General features: G+C 38.5%; 1 protein-coding gene across 1 annotated transcript; it reads right to left on the bottom strand.

The window, feature by feature from the left end:
* Nucleotides 1-544: 544 nt before the first annotated feature.
* On the bottom strand, nt 545-2,089 carry LOC130714685 (uncharacterized protein At5g65660-like). The gene is made up of 2 exons (XM_057564608.1): nt 1,725-2,089; nt 545-1,153 (listed from the first exon to the last, which is right to left on the bottom strand). Exons 1-2 carry the CDS (start codon nt 1,944-1,946, stop codon nt 977-979), a joined length of 399 nt encoding a protein of 132 aa, XP_057420591.1. The 5' UTR covers nt 1,947-2,089; the 3' UTR covers nt 545-976.
* Between the last annotated feature and the right edge of the window lie 17,386 nt (nt 2,090-19,475).

Genomic DNA, 19,475 nt, shown 5'->3' with positions numbered 1-19,475 from the left:
AATCATAAAATTAAAACCATGCCAAACGGGGCCTTTGTTTTTAGTTAATTTATCTTCATCACAACTTTTTTTTCTCCTTCTGGCTTCTTTCTCTTTTTTCTTTCTGTTAATAGAAATCGTACAAACACAATTTCACAAGATAAATATGAGATTATATATATATATAGAGCGTGTTTGGGTGTGGATGAAAGAGCCCTTATCTAGTACAATTTTTTAATAAAGAAGTTCTAGTAAGTATTTTTTCATCCATATCAAAATGGCTCAAAGTTTTGACAGAAGGAAGAAAAATAAAATGCCCTGGTATAAAATCTTGTTTTGCAATAACAAAGTGAATGTGCATAGCAAAGTGAATGGACAACGTGGTTTCATCCAAACGCTCTAGAATATAAAATACTGATTAAACAATGGTTGTTAGTTGATATGTGGTTATCTTATAAGCAAACTATAATATTAATCAGAAGAAAAATATCAGAGCATGAAAAGATAGGACAAAAAATGGCTTCATAATCTATTCTGTTTTTTAGGCCAAATAAAAAAAGGGAAAGAAAGCGAAATTGGATGTCTGCATTGAGTGCATTCAATCAATAGACAAACCACTTAGACTCTAAATAGTTACAGTAGAACAGAACACGAATCAAATTGAATAATCATCAAAATCTTAGAACCAACCTGCTGCCTCACCTATCCCTTCTTTTTACCAATTTTCTCTCACACTTTTTCCTATTCATCACAAGTTGCTACCATTTGCATTTTCTTGCACATTGGGAGAATAATCAATGTACAGTCATTCAACACTATGGTGACAACATGTGACGATAGTTTCTGCACAACTTGCTATTTACAAAACATGCCCATAATAGCAGCCGCAAAATTAAGATTTTATAAATCTCCATAGCTGCATCCACTGTATCTGACTCTAATTTTTTAAATTCTTAAGATTGCGACTCAACTGTGACGGCGATAGCATCTGCGATGTTCACAAATATAAAGGGATTGGTAGTTGCCGTCGTGGCTTGGGCGGTGGCTTCTCCACCGTCACAACAATGCTTTCTGGTCGCGAAGGCTCACACGGACACGGCATCGCTATGAACTTCGGCACCTCATCTCCTGGCATCATCACCGGCACGCTTTGTCCCCTGTTTTTACTCAATTCCTGATTCACAAACACAAAACATACACAAATCAGGATTTTAGCACCAGCCAGTGTGTCTCCATTTTTTTAACAAAATTTTGTGGGTTGTTTAAATGATTAAGTTTGACTCATTTTTATACAATTCATTTTTACTCATTTATATTTATTTCTTTCTCCTCTGATCATCTACAACTTGCAGATATCATACTTTTTTTTCTTTTACTTTTTTTCTTTTCTTATCTCTAATCTTTTCAACTCTTTCCACCTAAAAGAGGGTGTAAAAACAACATTATTCAGGCTAAATGTATTAATAATATTTAAGATAAATAAATAAAAAAGTTACATTTATTCACCTAGAATTTTTTGGTTCATTTTAGACATCTCTTCTCTAGCTGTGGAGATAATTGTGTCACTATGTATTTCAAAACTATGAAAACTACCCGGATGAAAAAATCACGGTGGTTAGAAGTAACTTTTTTAAATCTTTACTTCTGACTAACATGATTTTAATTTTACAGTGATTTTTAATCGAGCTTTCAAACATTGAAAGTTAATTAAAAGAGGGTTTTTGAAATTAAGTTAGAATTTTTACCGTGGTGTGAAGTTTAGATTTGGTGGGTGATGAAGGGATTTCAGGGTCGGCGTTTGGGTATGATTGACGGAGGGATCGGAGCTTATCCCAGTGGTAGCAGCAAGAGAGGATGCCACTCAAGCTGAAGATGATGATCAAGAGGAGTGCAGTGCCCAAGGGGAAGCCAAGGGACGGCCGAGATGCATCCACGTGGTGGGGTGGCGAAAGATCTTGGCTCTCCATCGTGTCTTGATGTTGTTGTTGTTGTTGCAATTGTCTCCCCTACACTCATGTATGTGTGAGGAACAGAGGAAGAGGGGAATTTGAAGGTGAAAGACAAGAAAAGGGGAATTTGAAATTAAGAATGTGATGTGATAATTGTGTATATGCTAAGGTGCTTATATAGAGCTAGAGTGTGGAATATTGTAGATAGAAATGTGAGTGGGTGGATACGTGTAAAGAAAGAAAGAATGCAAGTTTTCAGCTGTTAACTTATGTCATGTGAAGTCCTGCCCATAGTACGGAAGGAGAGTAGGGTCCACTTTGTGTTGGCTTTTCATTTTGGTTTCGGTGATGTTGGTGGAGTTAGAACTTGGGAGTGTTGACAAAATAAAAATTAGGTGTTGAAGTGATGCATTGCCGCCACCCATCACTGCATTCTGATATTAACGGTGTGTTTTGAACGCAAGAAAGACAGAGGAAAGAATGTGGTGAGAGGGAAAAGATTATTAAAAAGTGTGCCTTTCCTGTTTGGTTATAATGTTACTGTGGATGGAAAGATCAAAATCGGTGGGACCCACGCGAGAAATCTTTCTCTCCAAATCTGGACGGAAAACTGACAATGGTGATAGTTTAATTTAAAATGGCAAATATCTCCTTCTCTTTATTATTACAACTTTCTAATTTTATAACCCACTCTCCCATTACGTTGGTATGTGTTATAGTAATTATTTATTATATTTCCATAGCAATAAAATAATTAAATCCGGATCCAATTTATAAAAGTACCTTACAGATATTTAAAATAATAATAATAATAATAATAATAATAATAATAATAATGCAATTATACAAATATCAAAGTAACATGAGTTCTATCATTTATTTTTAATTGGGGATATTTATGTAATTTTACAAACATACACTTTTCTTTCCTTCCACTTTTTCTTCCTCAATCTCTCAAACCAAACAACTTAAAAAATCATCTCTCTTTCTACTCTCTTTCTTTCCTTTCTCTTCCTTCCTTTCACTTTCTTTCCTCTTACTTTTCCTTCAACAACCAAACATACCCTAAGTGTGAGTGAATTTATTTTAGAAGATAATTAGAATTTTAAACCTTTATAAGTGATAGAACTTATCCATTTGGTCTTAAGATTTTTGGTAAAAGATATGTTTAACTCACTTACTGATTACTTTTTAGCCTAAATTGGTGATCTCGTAGTTTAAATCATCTTTTTTAATTGGGCAAATCATCTTTTCTATTGAGCCAACATTATTATGTCCCTTGTAGTTTTTTTGTTTTTATTTAAACCAATATTATCTTTCATATATGCTATTAATTTTGAGAGAGATATTGTGGGACTGTGACCATTTTAGGGGTTTTTTGAATTGAAAATAAAATTAGAGTGTATCAAATTTAATAATTTTCTCATTTCTCTTTTCATCATTATCATATTTTGTACTGATACGGGCGTATCAGCTTTATGATGTATTGGGCTTCTCATTATTTGTACAGTTATTGGGCCGGGCGACCCATGATCCCAAGCGGGTCAAAATCATGTTATAAATATGAGACACCACCCAAGCGGTGGGGGATCCAACTCTTTACACAATTTCTGACTTTCTCTCTTTCTCTCTTGGCTTTCTGATTTGCTTAGCCCTGCTTCTTTGGTTCTATACCGGAACATTGACGCCCACCGTGGGACAAGGTAAAACTTCCCCACTTCCACAAATCCCATCCGTCACCGGATCATCATAATCTTTTCTACAACCACCATTTCATCCTTTTCAACCGCCAATCAACATCTGGTTCTTAAGTTTCAAGTTCTTCCTCTTAAAAAAAGGATAGTGAACTTGATGTCTTTCTTTCCACTGATTAAAAAAGTTGCTTCCTAGGAGTTCAAATAGGTGATCTTGCATTTCATCATTTGTCACAAGTAAGCATCTAAGTTTCACAGCAGCGTACAACAAATATTAATCCTCTTCTCTGAATTTGCAATCGCCGACCACCATTTTCCTCTTCACCATCCTCTGAGCCACCATCAGCGATCTGCCACCAAACCACCCATAAATCACAAAACCAGAGAAATGAACATATCGAGGAAACGTGAAGGAGAGCAGAGAAGAGAAAACGGCGACAGAGGATAACATGTCCGCATCGACGACGGAGAGGACGTGAACGAAGGCGGAGGAACTCCTTGGTGCCCGGGGCGATGCGTTTTGGGGCCGGACCTGATTCAAACCGTCAACAGATCCCAATTCATTCGATTTTGGAACTGCACAACCGCCACTTATAGAGATGAAGCCACGGGTTGAAACCGCCCACTCAATTTCAACCGCCACGACCGGAATTTAAACGGCCATTTTGTCTTAACTGCTACTTCAGAGTTGCAACCGCTTTTGCTGTCTCAACCGCCATCTCTGAATCGAAATCGTCCATGCTCGCCCTACCGAAATCGATCCTGAACGATGACTCTTCAAGCCATTCGATTTCTCTGATCCCTATCTCTGACTCTTTCTCCTTTTAAAAGTTTCTTTGTACATTTCCATTGAGTCGATGCTCTCTTATGGCTATCAAATTTTCACCTTCTATTGTCATTTGTTTTGTGCAAATTGCAGATTTCAACATTGCACACAAAGTGTTTGATCAAATGCCACAATGAGATGTTGTTTCATTGGTGAGGATGAACTATGCAATTTGGTGCATAGGAGCAAGTCTTAAGGGCTGGAGTGAGAGGGCAGTACAATTTCCATTCTACTAGTTGATTTTTTAATTTTGCCTCGTACTTTCTTATCATGTGGTTCTTTGTTCATAAGCATGCCTGCATTCTGGTTGATGAAGTGCTTAACTGACATTCATTTTACCTTCAATACATCACCTGAGAGTTCTGATCTGGGATATGATTTTCTCGATTTTAACTTGTTTAAATCCTTTGACTACATGGGAATTTAAACACTCTTGAGTTTTATGGTGATTGTTTAACGTTCGTAACTCCTTGTCTTTCCCGCAATCTGGTTTATCCCTCCCCATTTGATTAGTTTAAATTTGAACCTGCACTTATTTGCATCTGAACATGAAACTCGGCAGTTAACTTCCTAATTAAAGGTGTTTGATTGTATAACTATTCTTTTTCTCATGTGATTTGGTTATTATGAAGGATAAGGTGTTGAGATTTGAAATGTGTCATACAACTCTGGAAGTTAGTTTACTGCAACTAATTAATTTATTTAGCTCATCTTGCCTGCATCGTTTTTATGTTCATTTCCCCCAAAGAATATGTTGATTTGGTGATGAACTACTTGTTTGTATAAATCCGTATGTTAGAACAAAGGGGACACACCTGCATTACAAATAATGACACGAAACTGTTCTTTTAAAAGAGTAAATGTGTGTTGCCCCACTGTGCTTTGTAAATCATTTTATAAAACTGATATTTAGTATTCAAACCAAGGGTAGGGACATGGATACCTTCTGTTTATCCTTTTTACGTAATAATTCTGGTTTGAGTCTTCTTTCATGTTATCATAAGTCTCTAGTTTATTCTGACTAAGCCTTGCAATCTGCTCTTAATTCTCACCACTTTCATCAGTTCAATTATGTATACTTGGATACCTTGGTCAGTTAACTGTCTTCATGATCATATTCAAATCTCTGCATAATTACTTGAATTTGTAATGCACATGCAATTCCTTAGCTGAACATGTGTAAAGCTACAGTAGGCGGTCTCGTGTGAGACTCAACTTTAGGGATGCACATTTTGATATACATGCTCATTCTTGGTATATATATATATTTTCTCATTTCATCAAAATGCCTTTTACACCTTCTGTTGTATAAAGTTTAAAGTTCAGGAAAGGCATGTGCACATGGCTTTGTGTTTCAAAGCATGATTTGCTCGTTTCTGCTATTTATACTTTGAAGCATGATTTGCCATGAGTTTGGCCAAATGAAAAAAAGTGGCAGATTAGGCTGTAAAAATGGTCTTTGATGCAGGAAAAGTGAATGTCTTAAGGACACTGGTTACATTTTGAACTTAATGCTTTGATAATTAGTCATTAGTTAATTCTTTTACTTAATTGTGCTAAGTACTTCTCTATTAATGTTCATAATGTCAAGGGCGAGCTACATTTGATTATGAACCTTACAATAGCACCTGCGGAAAGTGAAGTTAGACGCAAATTGGACCGCCCTTCCAAAGTCTCAAAGGCGCAAAGATATGACATCTGTGTCGGTGAATTTCAAAAGTGTCATTCACGGAGAGAATTTCATGGTTGCGCGATTTGGTCGCTGTAAACCATAGTTTGATTCGCCTATCAGCCCCTTCATGGCAGAGTTGATTTGCTTCATTGCTGTCCGTAAATCAGGTTCTTTGACTCCATTTCTTTTAATGTTAATTCTTGGTTGATTGAAGAATCTTTATTCCAATACTGTTTTTGAAAGATCTGCGCTTAAAACATGTTTTCTTTCTCGAGATACATTTATATGATGAGTTTGTGACATACATGATGTCTGTATATATATGCTTGAACTGCTCCTGTGTCGAAATTCTTCTTTGAAATAGTGCAAGTGTATACTTTTCAAGTGAGTGCAAGTGTTAGGATTATGTTTTGTTATTGAAATTTTTAATTTCAATAAAAGGAGATGGAGGTTAGTTTTTCTTACTTGGGCGTGAAAATTAAAACATTGGGTGGAGCAGTGGTTAAATTTTTCAAAGTGGGCGTGGCATTTAAAACATTTAGGGTATACAGTCAGTTTATTGGTAAGGTGCATTACTAATTTTCTATATCCATTTTAAAGTGATTAGAGTAACTATTTTATGAAATTAATTTAGTCCACCCACTGTGTGTTATTTATATGTGAAGATGGATTACTGATAAGCTACAGTTTTAAATAGAGGTGATTATTTTGTTCTTCAAACCGTATTACTACTCAAGTAGTGGGAAGTGAGAAACTTCAGTGAATAAGAGAGATGGCAGATTAATGCTTGCAAACTTGCTAACGTAATGTGCAAAGTTACCCTTCAATTTAATTGTTCTTTCTTTTTACAATTTGGCCAGTTGTAAGAAAGAATCATCAATTAAATTGAAAGTTGTCATGAATGGGAACAACTAGCTTTGATATTGTCAATGTGTTATATAATATCATATCTTATGCTAACAAGGTGATGAGTTGACTAAAAACAGTCAAAGTATAAAACATTATGTACAGAAAAAGAAAGGAGCAACAGGTATGCACTCTTTTCTCTACCCCAGGCGGGAGAGTTTTTAATGAGGCATAACCTTTTAAAAAATGTTCAAGGGCGTAACATTTTATTTGTTCCCATGGCGGAAACATATCAACTAAGGTCTATCAATTGGGCGACGTCAGACAATTGAGAAAGAGTAAGTCTCTTAAAACAAGAGCATTTGACCACGAATTCATAAGCACAACCTTAAATTGGATTTAAGCTTGTCTGTAAGACCCAAGTTTTTAAGCTTATGCCAAGTGAATAAAATTCTTATTCGCGATTAGGTTGATGTATCGTGAAGGGAAACCTGAACTAGAGTTTACCAAATGAAATAAATTTATGAAGGAGAAAGTTCAGGAAAAGTCTAAGGATTGTACCAAAATCGATAAAAGGTATAGCACGATCGTTATACGCTTAAACCTAGGTCAGAAACCCTAGTATATAGCTAGTTTTCACTTAAAGTCACAATGGAAATTAATTCCAAAAATCTTCAGAGAAATGTTAGAACTTCTCTTTTTCCATATATAACAATCGTTTCAAGGCGAAACTCTAGAATCTACGAACGTCCGATTCCAATCCTCGGAAGTTTGCCGAAACCGAAACCCTGGTATTTCAAAACCCTAAAATCAACCGACGATGAAGAATTTTTCTATTCAGAGCTTCAGATGAAGATTCTACACGCATACACCCATTTCTCTTGATGATTTCAATCTTTCTTCAGAAGGAAGTTTTCTATTCCGACAATCGATGCAAAAAGTAACTTACGGGTAAAATAGTTTTACACCGACTTTGCATTAGTCACTTAAAATACAAGGAAACCTCTGTTGAGTTTTGGATTTATGTCGCCAAAACCTATCTTAGAATTCACGGAGAATGAAGCCGGAAAAATCAGATTCGCGAAACTTTCATTTTCCCGCGTTTTTCCAACCTCTATATATAGCATTAAAAACAAGCCTCGAAAACCAAAAATCATACCGATATTTCTTTGAAGAATTAGAAGATTCAGCGGGGAGAATATCGTGTCTAGAATACATTGGAATCAGTAGGAAGAATCGGAAATCACTCTCATATTTTTATCGTAACTCTATGCGCTAAATCCTCCGATATCTAAACAAATCTGTACCGGTTTACAAAATATCTATTCATCCATATCCAATCTTTGATAAATATCTGTTCATACTTATCCAATCTTTGATAAATATCTATTCATACTTATCCGATCCTTGATAAATATCTTCCATTTCATTCCCTATAAATATGTGAAGCTTGAAACAAAAACCTCACAAACACAAAAACTCACCCATTTTCTCTCTTGAAGCCGCGAGTTTGCTAGGAGGAGGAGGAGAAGAGATTTTGTTCATTTCTTGCTTGATCGTTGATCCAACAGTTGCTACTTCAAGGTTTCGAGGTATAGTCGCTAATCCTTACCTCTGATCGCTTTTTCCATAGCTTTTCTCTATGTCTTTCTGTGCTCATAGTTTTGAGGTTTTTGCAAAACTATCCTGAATACTTCATTTTTGATTCTAAACATCTTCCTTACGTGCCCAAGAGCACTTCTGTCGGATTAGTTTTTCCGTTATGTCGCCGGATTTCCGCCGGAATCAATTTCTGCTTAAAATACCCATTTTTAAGCAAAGTCTCAACCTTTGGGCTGAAAACTATCGCCTTAACTTAGTGCTAGTAGGATTATTTGTCTTAAACGTCGTTGGTGACGTCCCCATCCAATTTGCATTTTGAGATTTCAGTTTTGAAATTCTGAGCTAAAAATATTGACCAAAATACCCCTGCGACAGTTTTCGATCCGATAATTTTTCCGAGTTTAGAATACCCTTAGTTACGACTAATAATAACCTAGGAACCAAGTTTGATCGAAGAAAAATCGAACCACCTAATTACCTAAAGTGGCCGAGCACCCTAAAGGGGGAGGAGGAAAATTCCTTTTTCAAAAACTTGTCCTTTCGCGCTAGATTATCGTACCTCGGAGTACATACTACTTCATGTAACCTTAGTGAGTATTGATAGCTTAGTTTTCGATAGATTTTGATAGAATTATGTGGTTTTACTCTAAAGGTTCGTTGAGGAATTTCCCGAAGAACAAGGAACTTTGTGGATTCGAGGAGGGAGATTGTGAAGGAAAGATTGAGGAGCAAGCTGGAGAATCTACAGGTGAGGGCTACTCTCTGAATTACTAGATAATGTTTTAGGTGTCGACGAATTCGACTTGATTTATGTGTTATGCACTTAATTGCTAAATGTCTGAAATGATTTCTGAGGCTTCGGCCGAGCTTGTTGATTTCATGATGCCTTGATATTGTGTGCTAAATGATTCACATGTTATGTGCTAAATGGTTAATTTAGGATGTGTTGGAATATGCTGTTTATGCTTATTGGATTGCGCTTATTTAACTATATTATTTCACATATATCTGTGGTTCTGAGGAGTGAGAATAACGGGCAAGTCATGCCGATTTTATTTTGAGAGTTTGAGAAAGTTTGACGGGACGAACGGAGTTCGGGCCTTATTATGGTTATGATGGATCGAGACATTCTCGGGGAATTAATTGGGATATTTGGTGGATGTTGAAGACTCATAAGATTTGCGATAAGACTAAAAGGATATTATTTTAAAAGGAAAATTCATAAGACATTAAACAACCTCTAAACCTTTAAATAATGATAACAATCTCGAATGCAAGTTGAGGATTGAATCTTAGTTGTGGAAAGCGAGAAGTGTCGTCGGATCCAAGTGTTGAGTATATTAAGAAGTTTTGAGTATGTTGATACTCTTGTGCTGTGGAAGCAGTTGTGTCGTTGGGCTATCCGAGGGATGAGCCGAGAAGCTTCACTGAGGCGTGAGACCTTGTGAATGCGGGATACTCCACTGAGGCGTGAGACCTTGTGGAAAGCATGGATCTTCACTGAGGCGTGAGACCTCGTGAATAGCATGAAGCTTCACTGAGGCGTGAGACCTTGTGGAAAGCATGGATCTTCACTGAGGCGTGAGACCTCGTGAATAGCATGGAACTTCACTGAAGCGTGAGACTTCGTGCAAGTGTGTAAATTCACTGGGGCGTGAAACCCCGTGAAAGCATAAAACTTCACTGAAGCGTGAGACTTTGTGAATGTGTGAGACTCCACTGAAGCGTGAGACTTCGTGTGAGCATTGATGACTCGAAGAGTTATCGTGAGTGTTTGCACTCATTTTATGATTATTGTATTTTGTCGCAGAATCGACTTTTACCTTAGGGTATTCTTTATAGAGACATTAAGTTAGCTAGAACACGTGGCGACGTGTCGAGTGAGGTCGGAGACGTTGTTTGGCTAATCACATTGCATTCATGCACACATAGGAGGTTAATACACGGCGTGATACCGGACCTCGGTGGATTCCAAAATGGTCATAAGACCCGGATTTCCGCGATAGAGCGTTTGTAGACGACTCTTAGTAGCAGATCTGGCTACCTTTGTGTGGTGTAAGAGGCACGCGGGCGGAAATGGTCCCACCGTTGCTGGTGCTAGGATTGATCCGTTGATGTCCATCCGTTTCCGGAATGCATTGGTTAACTGGGTTAACTGTCATTTGCATTTCATGCAACATTCATATTGACTTAGTTGTTGAGTGTGTTTGATACTTGTTAAATCTATTTGATGCATGCTATTTGCTATTATCATCTTTTATATTCATTGTGAATTGTACAACCCTAGGATGTTATCCCTAGCTATAAGCCTAAGTGGCTATTCTCTTATCTATATCTATCGGTGCTATTATTTACATAATTCTTTGGAGTTAACCCTCGCGTCTTCTGTGTGTGCTTTGGCGGACTACGCCCTTTGTCAGATGTCTTTGGCGGGCTGGTTCACGACGGTTCACCCTTCGGGGGAAACCAGGTTTGAGATGCTGGAACAGGAGCGTATCGTGGTTGCGAGAGGAGGACGGATGGTGTACATAGACTTGGTCGTTCTGGATTCAGATTCGGACGACGATCACGCTAGCATGTAGGATTGAGTGTTAGTGTGAGCTCCTCGAGATAGGATTAGTGTAGGAGTAGAGTCTTAGCTCTGACCGTTATGTTTTCTTTTGGGAACAGGGTAGTTTCCCGCCTATAGCTTTTTGTGTGGTTCCTCTACTGGAATTACAGAGAGTTGGTTGGGCTAGGAGGTCTTGTTTTAGGCCATCTGGGCTGCCTTATTCTCATTTTTGAGGGATAGTGTTGCGGACACTTGACCTTTCTTTTGGTTTGTACTTTTGCCTACGGGCGTTACCTTTTCTTACTTCCCGTCACTGGAGGTTTACTCGTGACGTGGTTTACTACTTACAGCGGGGGCTGTGTTTATATTATGTACATTAGTTCTGTTAGCTTTTGTTGTAGAGCTTTAAGGCTTCGATGGTATTATCGACGAAAAACAAATAATTCATGTTTTTCCGCTTTAAGTTTCTTTTGGTTACTAAAGTGACGCCACCGAAATCGGGGTGTTACATCTACTCTGCTAGACGTTGACCGGCTTTCGTAATAGCACCTTTGGGCGCTGGCTTTTCACGCTTTATGATAGAGACTAGTCTGATAGAATTATTCTTCTTGCTATACGCAATTTATTTTTGAGTAAGACAGTAGGAATTCTTTAACTCAATAAGAAGCCGCCTCTAAGGATAAAGTCTTTCATCTGCAGGGTAGGCGCTGTGCCTTGAATTTAGGTACGGGATAAAAAAAATAAAGTCATGCCTTACTTTGTTCCGGAGGATATAATGTTAAAGACTTCACATATGATAGAACTCTTAAAGGGAGAGCGTCATGACTTTTCGGAGAATAAATATTTAAAGAGGTAACTAAGCACAAGTCTCCACGCGAGCATATAATGAAATCAAATATTGTGACTTTGATTTCCATGAATAACTAAGTCAAGAAATGAGAAATTTTGACTAAGTTATATACACAAAGACCTTATGATTCCAAAGTAGTTGATTGAGATAAAACTCTACAAAATCTATGAGATTTGCTTCACAGTTATTTTACTATATACAGTAAAGAAAGATGAAATGGTTCTGAAGAAAGGTTAGTAAATGAAAATTTCATTAAGTTATATTTTTGAGCTTTGATATCTGAGGCTATATTTTTCAATTTTGATGATTTCGTGAAATAGTGTGTTAATTGGTTTATGATAGTCATATTTGAACTCTTTAGTTGGGCGATATTAAACAATATCGTCCTTTGGGCGATATTAAACAATATCGTGTGTTCCATGTTATTGATTTACATTTAAGTCTTCAACTTTTATTTTGTTCAAGTTTCAAAGTATTGTGCATTATTACTTGTGGTATTATGAGAGCAGGTTATGATCATGGTTTAGGGGAAGAGAAAATTAATCATGATAATGATAAAGTGAGGCTGTGATTGATGTGAAGAGGCGATTTGGGTCAACTTGCACACGCTACACAAAGATCAAGAAGTAACAGCAAAAGTTGAAATGACAAAGGAATGACTACTTAGCTTTTATGTCTTTTAAATTTTGGTTTTGGAGCCTGTGTGCCCATTATTTCCTTTGCACATTTTTGGCGTGTCAATTACTTGTTAGTCTTTGTCTAATGTTGGGTGAGTTGATTGCTTGTGGGCTCGAAAAGAAGACACACTTCGTCTTAAAGCTTTTAAGACTTGGTGTCTTGTGGGCTTGTGTACTGATACGGGCGTATCAGCTTTATGATGTATTGGGCTTCTCATTATTTGTACAGTTATTGGGCCGGGCGACCCATGATCCCAAGCGGGTCAAAATCATGTTATAAATATGAGACACCACCCAAGCGGTGGGGGATCCAACTCTTTACACAATTTCTGACTTTCTCTCTTTCTCTCTTGGCTTTCTGATTTGCTTAGCCCTGCTTCTTTAGTTCTATACCGGAACATATTTATTTATAAATATTTATATATTTATGATAATATATAAAATAAAAAATCAATTATTTGAAATAATAAAGGTGGTAAAATAAGTTTGACTTGTCAAGTCAACCGGCCTAAACTGGGTAGGGTTGGGTTGGATTTTCAACTTATTTTAACTTAACATTCTTTATTAACTCAATTTCGAAACGAGTTGGAAGCTAATTAAGAGCAGATTGAATCTACGAGTAGATGGTTTCTTTTTCAAAAAGTAATGATTTTTTCCGTGTTTTACCATTTTAAAAAAATTGGTTGTTATGGGTTGGGTAGGGGGAGGTCCAGGGATCGATTCATGGCGGGTGCAATTTATCTTTCCGATGTATTAAAAAAAAAATATCCTTCTTCTCAATCCTTTTATTTTATCAAAAAAATAGCATCCTATGATATTTAATTTTTTTATTTCAATTTTGTATTCAACCAAACGAATGAAAATTTTCATTTTTATTTCTTCTCTTTTTATCATATTTCCAATCAAATTATAAAATTTACTCTATTTCACATCTATTTTCTCTATTTAACTTCTTCCTTTTCTTTTTTCTCTCTTTTTCTTTCACTCATCAACCAAACAAAGTGGTAGTCATCCTTGCTCCAACGAGACATAATGTGCAGGATTTAGAATGTGGAGTCGGATGGATGAGTACATAAGTTCATAAAGAAACAAGCGTATTTATTAGGGGATGGAGTATGAAAATGGAAAATAAGAAGAAAAAGAAAAAATGATGAATTAAGCAGAGTGGCAGGCAAGATACAAAAGTGGGAACAGGAACGGTGAAGGGAAAATGAAAATGTAAACAAATACGGCTATTGGAAGGCATGAAAAGCTACGTGGTTTGGGCCACCTTTTATCCTTCAATATGTCTGTCCTTTCCCAAATTTTCTGTCACATGCCCGCCATGTTGCTAAGTTAATATCTTAGTGCATGCTGTCAGAATTGGTATTAATGCGGGACTCGACCATTGACCCATCTTTAAATACAATGTTATTAAAAATACAAGTTCTTAATTGTAACTAAATTTGTTATTTAAATATAAAAAAAATTAAGGGTTAGTTAGATTACCTGACTTTAAAAAGAAAATGGCATAAAAAGTGCAGAAATTGAAAGAAAAAGTTTGGGTTTGTTGAGCTGCTGCGCATTGTTGCTGATAGAGCGTCATTCGTCAGTAGTGTTGCTGGTTGCCGTGGTCAATCAATGATAAGCCTATTGCATCGCAAGTTGCTGATGATTGTCAATGGGATAAGATTCTATGTGACGCAAGTTGAGGTTAAGATTAAAGAACGGCAAGTAAATTCAGGGGATGCGGCTGAAATTGTTGTGCTGCGATTGCAAGCCAAAGTTTTGAAACATTAAAAGTGAATCAGCGGCGGCTTGCAAGCCGGTTTCACTTGTTCACATAAAATATCTAAAACTAGGTTGGTTAGTTTGACCTCTCTCTTCTTTATCTCTACCCTACCAAACAAGCCAATAAATCTACTCTATTTCTCACTACTCAACTTCTCTCTTCTCTACTCTCTCTTCTCTATTTCTCTCTATCCTACCAAACAAAACATTAGTGTGTCATTCTTTGAGTTTTACATCTTTTTAGGTAGGAAAAAGACATAGGATTTGCTATGTCTCACCCCTACTTCTTCGGTCATGGTGAAGTAGTTGTTCAACCAGCTTAGTCAAGATGTTAAGTAGTTGTTCTTTATTTGGAGCGGGTTTTAATGGCGAAAACAAACCCGACACAATTTTAGGAGAGTTTTTCAATGGCTATTTATTGCGGAACAATCGACTAACATGGTGAAAGTCAAGGATAGTAACACAGTCCCAAGATTTGAGATTTTTTTCCGTCGAGTCTTAGAACTTGCATGATCGACTCATTTTAGTTCCTTCTTCGACGATTAGTGTAGTCTTAGTCGATTATCTTACTTCTATGATTTATTTTTGTGCTTGTTAGTGTGATCGACTAACCAAATTAAGATTTTGGGTTTGCTTAACTCAGAGTTAAGGCTTAAATTTATTGGCCGATAAGTCTTCTTCGCAACTCATAGTTTAGGTCTCTTTGCTTTAACGTGGTGTTAAGTTAAGGCTTTCATGGTCGAACAATATTCTACTTAACTCGTAGTTTAGGTCTTTTTTACTGTAATGTTGAGTTAAGATGAGTTTTTCTGGCGTTGAGATCGATTATTGGTTGTTGTTACATTGTTGTTTTGAATTCTGTCAAAAACAACTTGATGTCGAAGCAGATGCCTTGACATCTGATTTCGTGAAGCTAGGACATCAGTCCTTTGCTTGGAACGTGATTGTGGGCCCTTGAAGATCTTATGAAGATATGTTTTTATAAGTTACTTGAGGTTCAAGTAGCTGTACCAGAAGGGTTTTAATTGTGGGTTGTTATTTGTTGAAACAATCTTTGATAAAAGATTTGTTTCTATCTTTACTTGGGAAAAACGCAACAAGATCTTTGGAGATTCAGTTTTGATTTGATGGTTGTTGCAATCTGTTACTTCAGCCCATGCTAACCCTAGTGTCTATGCTGCTGCTGCTGAAGTATATAAAAGGATGAAGACCTAAAACATGAAGACCACTGAAGCTAATAGAGAGAGAGAGACCAAGTGTTTTAGGGTTGTTCATTGTTCTTTGTCCTTGTTACTTGTGAACAAACTTTGCTCCCTGATTCTATAAAGCAAAGTTTTGTTCTGTGTTCTTTGATTCTAAAAACTCTGATTGTTGATTGTTTGTTACCAATCACTGTGGCAGTGATTGAGAAAAAGTGAGAGTGGCTCTCATACTTAGGTTGAGATACTAAGTAGAAATACTCTGGGTAGATTAGGAAGTGAACTATGAATTGTGGTGTTCATGAGTGTCTGTAATTCCTGAATCTTGAGATAGTGGATTTCCTTTCTTTGGGTGCAAACCCTCCAGACGTAGGTGAAGTTTCACCGAACTGGGTTACCAATCCTCTGTGTTCTTCTTTATTATTTTGCTGGTTTTGTTACTGTTAGTCAGTTGTCGAACCGGTTGTGCCAACATCGCGTAGAACATTTGTCCTGTGCGAGAACCAGAATTACATTGGTCTCAACCTTGGGTTTTGACAGGACCTGCAACCCAACAATCGAAGAGGTACGCTCGGATCGTTTTCCTTATGAGGACTTGATTTCGAAGGATTGGAAGCTTGTGGCTGCTTCTATTGTACCTTTCAAGCCTCCAAAGGTTTTGGCTTGGCTTATTTATGTGCTAGTCGTGCTCTGCTGTAGGACTCTTGGCGGTTTCAGTTTGGAGTAGCAGGGGCTCTTGATCTGCTCTGTTCAGATTTGGTTTTGGCGTCTTCAGGGTGATTTCTATGATTATTCTCCTCCACCCTCTTGCAACTTTGTTGTTGGCGGCAGATCTGTCTTGTTCCGGCTCTGTGCGAGGTGTTGCTGGTGGAGCTCTGACTAAAGGTGCGGTGTTGCCGGTGCTTATGGATTGTTGTTCGGGTCAATGATAGCAGATACAAGCTAGTGGTGTGCAGTTTGGGGTTTTCTCTGGCGGATCTGTGTTTTTGGGATTGGGTGGCTTAGGCTTCGCTGTGCTCGTTGTTCGGTACATTGGTCCAGCCGAATCAGAGCGCGCGGGAGGTCTTCTCGCGTCCAATATTTTGGGCAGGTTGTTTTGCTTTCCCTTTGTGGTTGATTTTTGACGCTGAAAAGCATCCCCCAATGCTTATGTTGGGCTATGCTTTTATTTGGGTTTCAGTCCTCGGCAGATGCCCCATGTTGGTCTTTCATTGCTTGATCCGGGTTTGAGCCCTTGTTGATGTAATCTAGGGTTTGTCCTGCAATCTGTGAAGGGGAGGTAGTTCTTAAGTGCTGCAATTTCATAGTTTTATCTTAGATGCACTTAAAAAATTGGGTTTTTAGGGTTTCCTATGGTGTATTGGGGGATATTTTCTCATCTTATTGAGTACTGTTTGTATTATTGACCACTTTTTTAAAGAATTCAATCTCAATCTCTTCAAAGAATCATGTAGTCTCATCAAAGGAGATGTGGTTAAGGTTTCTGAGATGTGATTGAACTCTTTCAATACTGGTTTGCTGCATCCAGGCTACTCCTGGTCTCTTATGGTGTTTCGGGGGCTGTTTCTGTAACACCCCGATTTCGGTGGCGTCACTTTAGTAACCAAAAGAAATACTTAAGCGGAAAAACGTGAATTATTTTTTTTTTCGACAATATAACTAAAGACAGAAAGCAATAAACTTCCCAACAAAGATAAAAGAAACTACTATACAACTATATATACATGCCTCGCTAAAAACAACCACGTCACGAGTAACCTCCAGTGACGGGTGACAGAAAGAGAGTAACGCCCGAAGGCAATATGTACAGTCCAAGGTAAAAATACTGTGTCCGCAACACTAAACCTCAAAATCTGAGAACAAGTTGGCCCAGCGGCCTAAGAAAAGACACCCTAAATCCAACCAGCTCTCTGTGATCTCCATAGGAAACCACACAAAAAGCTACCGGTAGGAAACTACCCTGTCCCCAAAACTGAAGCATGACGGTCAGAGCATCGACACTACTCCTACACTAATCCCTACCCGAGGAGCCCACACTAGCACTCGATCCTACATGCTAGCGCGGTCGTCATCCGAATCTGCATCCAGGACGACTAAGTCGACATACTCAACACTGCCCTCTCTGTCCACCCTAATGCGCTCCTGCACTGGCCTCTCGGGCTCGGGGCCCGGAACGAGATCCGCGACGACAGTAGCAGCAGTAGACGGACTAGACTCCGTCGAAGCCCCACCTACTGGCACCTCCTCAGAGGGGTCCTCATCATCCGAAGGGGATGGTGGCGGTGGAGGTCCTCCCAAGCCGGGTCCACAGTGTACACCTGGAGGCAGGTTGAAGCTCACTATGTGCCTCCTCATCACCCCCTCCGTCAAGCGTCCGAATCGGTCGACACGGTCCTCCATGACCCGACCGGTGTAGGTCGCACGGTGGCCCTCGGGATCGACCACCCATGCACCTGGGTCGTCTTGATCAAGCATCTCGTACCTGGTCCCCCCCCGAGGGGCTGACCATGGTAAACCAATCCCCCATACTCATCTGACAAATGGCGTAGTCCGCCCAAACACACACAGCAGACGCGAGGGTCAACTCCAAAGAATTATATAATTAATAAAACCAGATATAATTATAGGATAATAAATACTTGCCTCTCAGGCTTATAAGTTTTGGAATAGCTTCCTAGGGTTGCATGTATCACAATGCATATAGAGAACCATAAAAACAAGTAGCATGCCTCAAAAATAGGATAAACAGTTACCAATCACACTCAGCAACTAAGTCAGCATGTATGTTGCATGAAATGCAATGCTGGGTAACAAAATGCATTCCGGAAGAAGGATGGACACCATCGAGTCAGCCCTAACACCGGCCAAAGTGGGACCATTCCGCTCGGGCGTCTCTTACACCACACAAAAGTAGTCAGATCAGCAGTGAACCCGTAGGTCTGCCATTCCGTCTGCTACTGAGGACCACCGTAGTGTCCTAAATATGGAAATCCGGGTCTTATGACCATTTTGGAATCCACCGAGGTCCGGTATCACGCCGTGTATTAACCTCAAAATGAGTGCATGAATGCAAGTGATTAGCCAAACAACGTCTCCGACCTCACCCGACACGTCGCCACGTGTTCTAGATAACTTAAAGTCTCTAAAAGAATACCCTAAGGTAAATGTCGATTCTGCGACAAAATACAATTAATCATAAACAAAAGAGTGCAACCACTCACGACAACTCTTCGAGTCATCAATGCTCTCACGAAGTCTCACGCTTCTGTGGAGTCTCACACATTCACAAAGTCTCACGCTTCAGTGAAGTTTTATGCTTTCACAAGGTCTCACGCCTCAGTGAATTTACACACTTGCACGAAGTCTCACGCTTCAATGAAGTTTCATGCTGTTCACGAGGTCTCACGCCTCAGTGAAGATCCATGCTTTCCACAAGGTCTCACGCCTCAGTGGAGTATCACGCATTCACAAGGTCTCACACCTCCGTGAAGCTTCTCGGCTCATCCCTTGGATGGCTAAACAAACTGCTCCCAGAGCGAATGAGTATCAACATACCCAGAACTCGCAATCTTCTCAACACTTGGATCCGACGACACTTCTCGTTCTCCAAAACTAAACTTCAATCCAAAGCTTGCATCCGAGATTGTTATCTTTATTTAAAGGTTTAGAGGTTGTTTAATATCTTATGAATTTTCTTTGTAAAAATAGCTCCTTTTTAGTCTTATCGTATTCCCTATGAGTTTCAAAGTTCCCATAATCCCAAGTAATTCCCTGAGAAGGTCTCGATCCATTGGAGCATGACAAGGTCCGAACTCCGTTCGTCCTTTTAAAACTCTCTCAAAATCTCATAAAAATTTGGC

This window comes from Lotus japonicus, chromosome 4 (genome assembly GCF_012489685.1).
Source record: "Lotus japonicus ecotype B-129 chromosome 4, LjGifu_v1.2".
NCBI classification, from domain to species: domain Eukaryota; kingdom Viridiplantae; phylum Streptophyta; class Magnoliopsida; order Fabales; family Fabaceae; genus Lotus; species Lotus japonicus.
This window is presented reverse-complemented; position numbering and strand designations above follow the sequence as displayed.

Coding starts and splice junctions, on each gene's coding strand:
- LOC130714685 (XM_057564608.1), bottom strand. CDS start 1,946: ATGGAGAGCCAAGATCTTTCGCCACCCCACCACGTGGATGCATCTCGG. Junction 1,154..1,724: donor AATCTAAACTTCACACCACG/GTAAAAATTCTA, acceptor TTTGTGAATCAG/GAATTGAGTAAAAACAGGGG.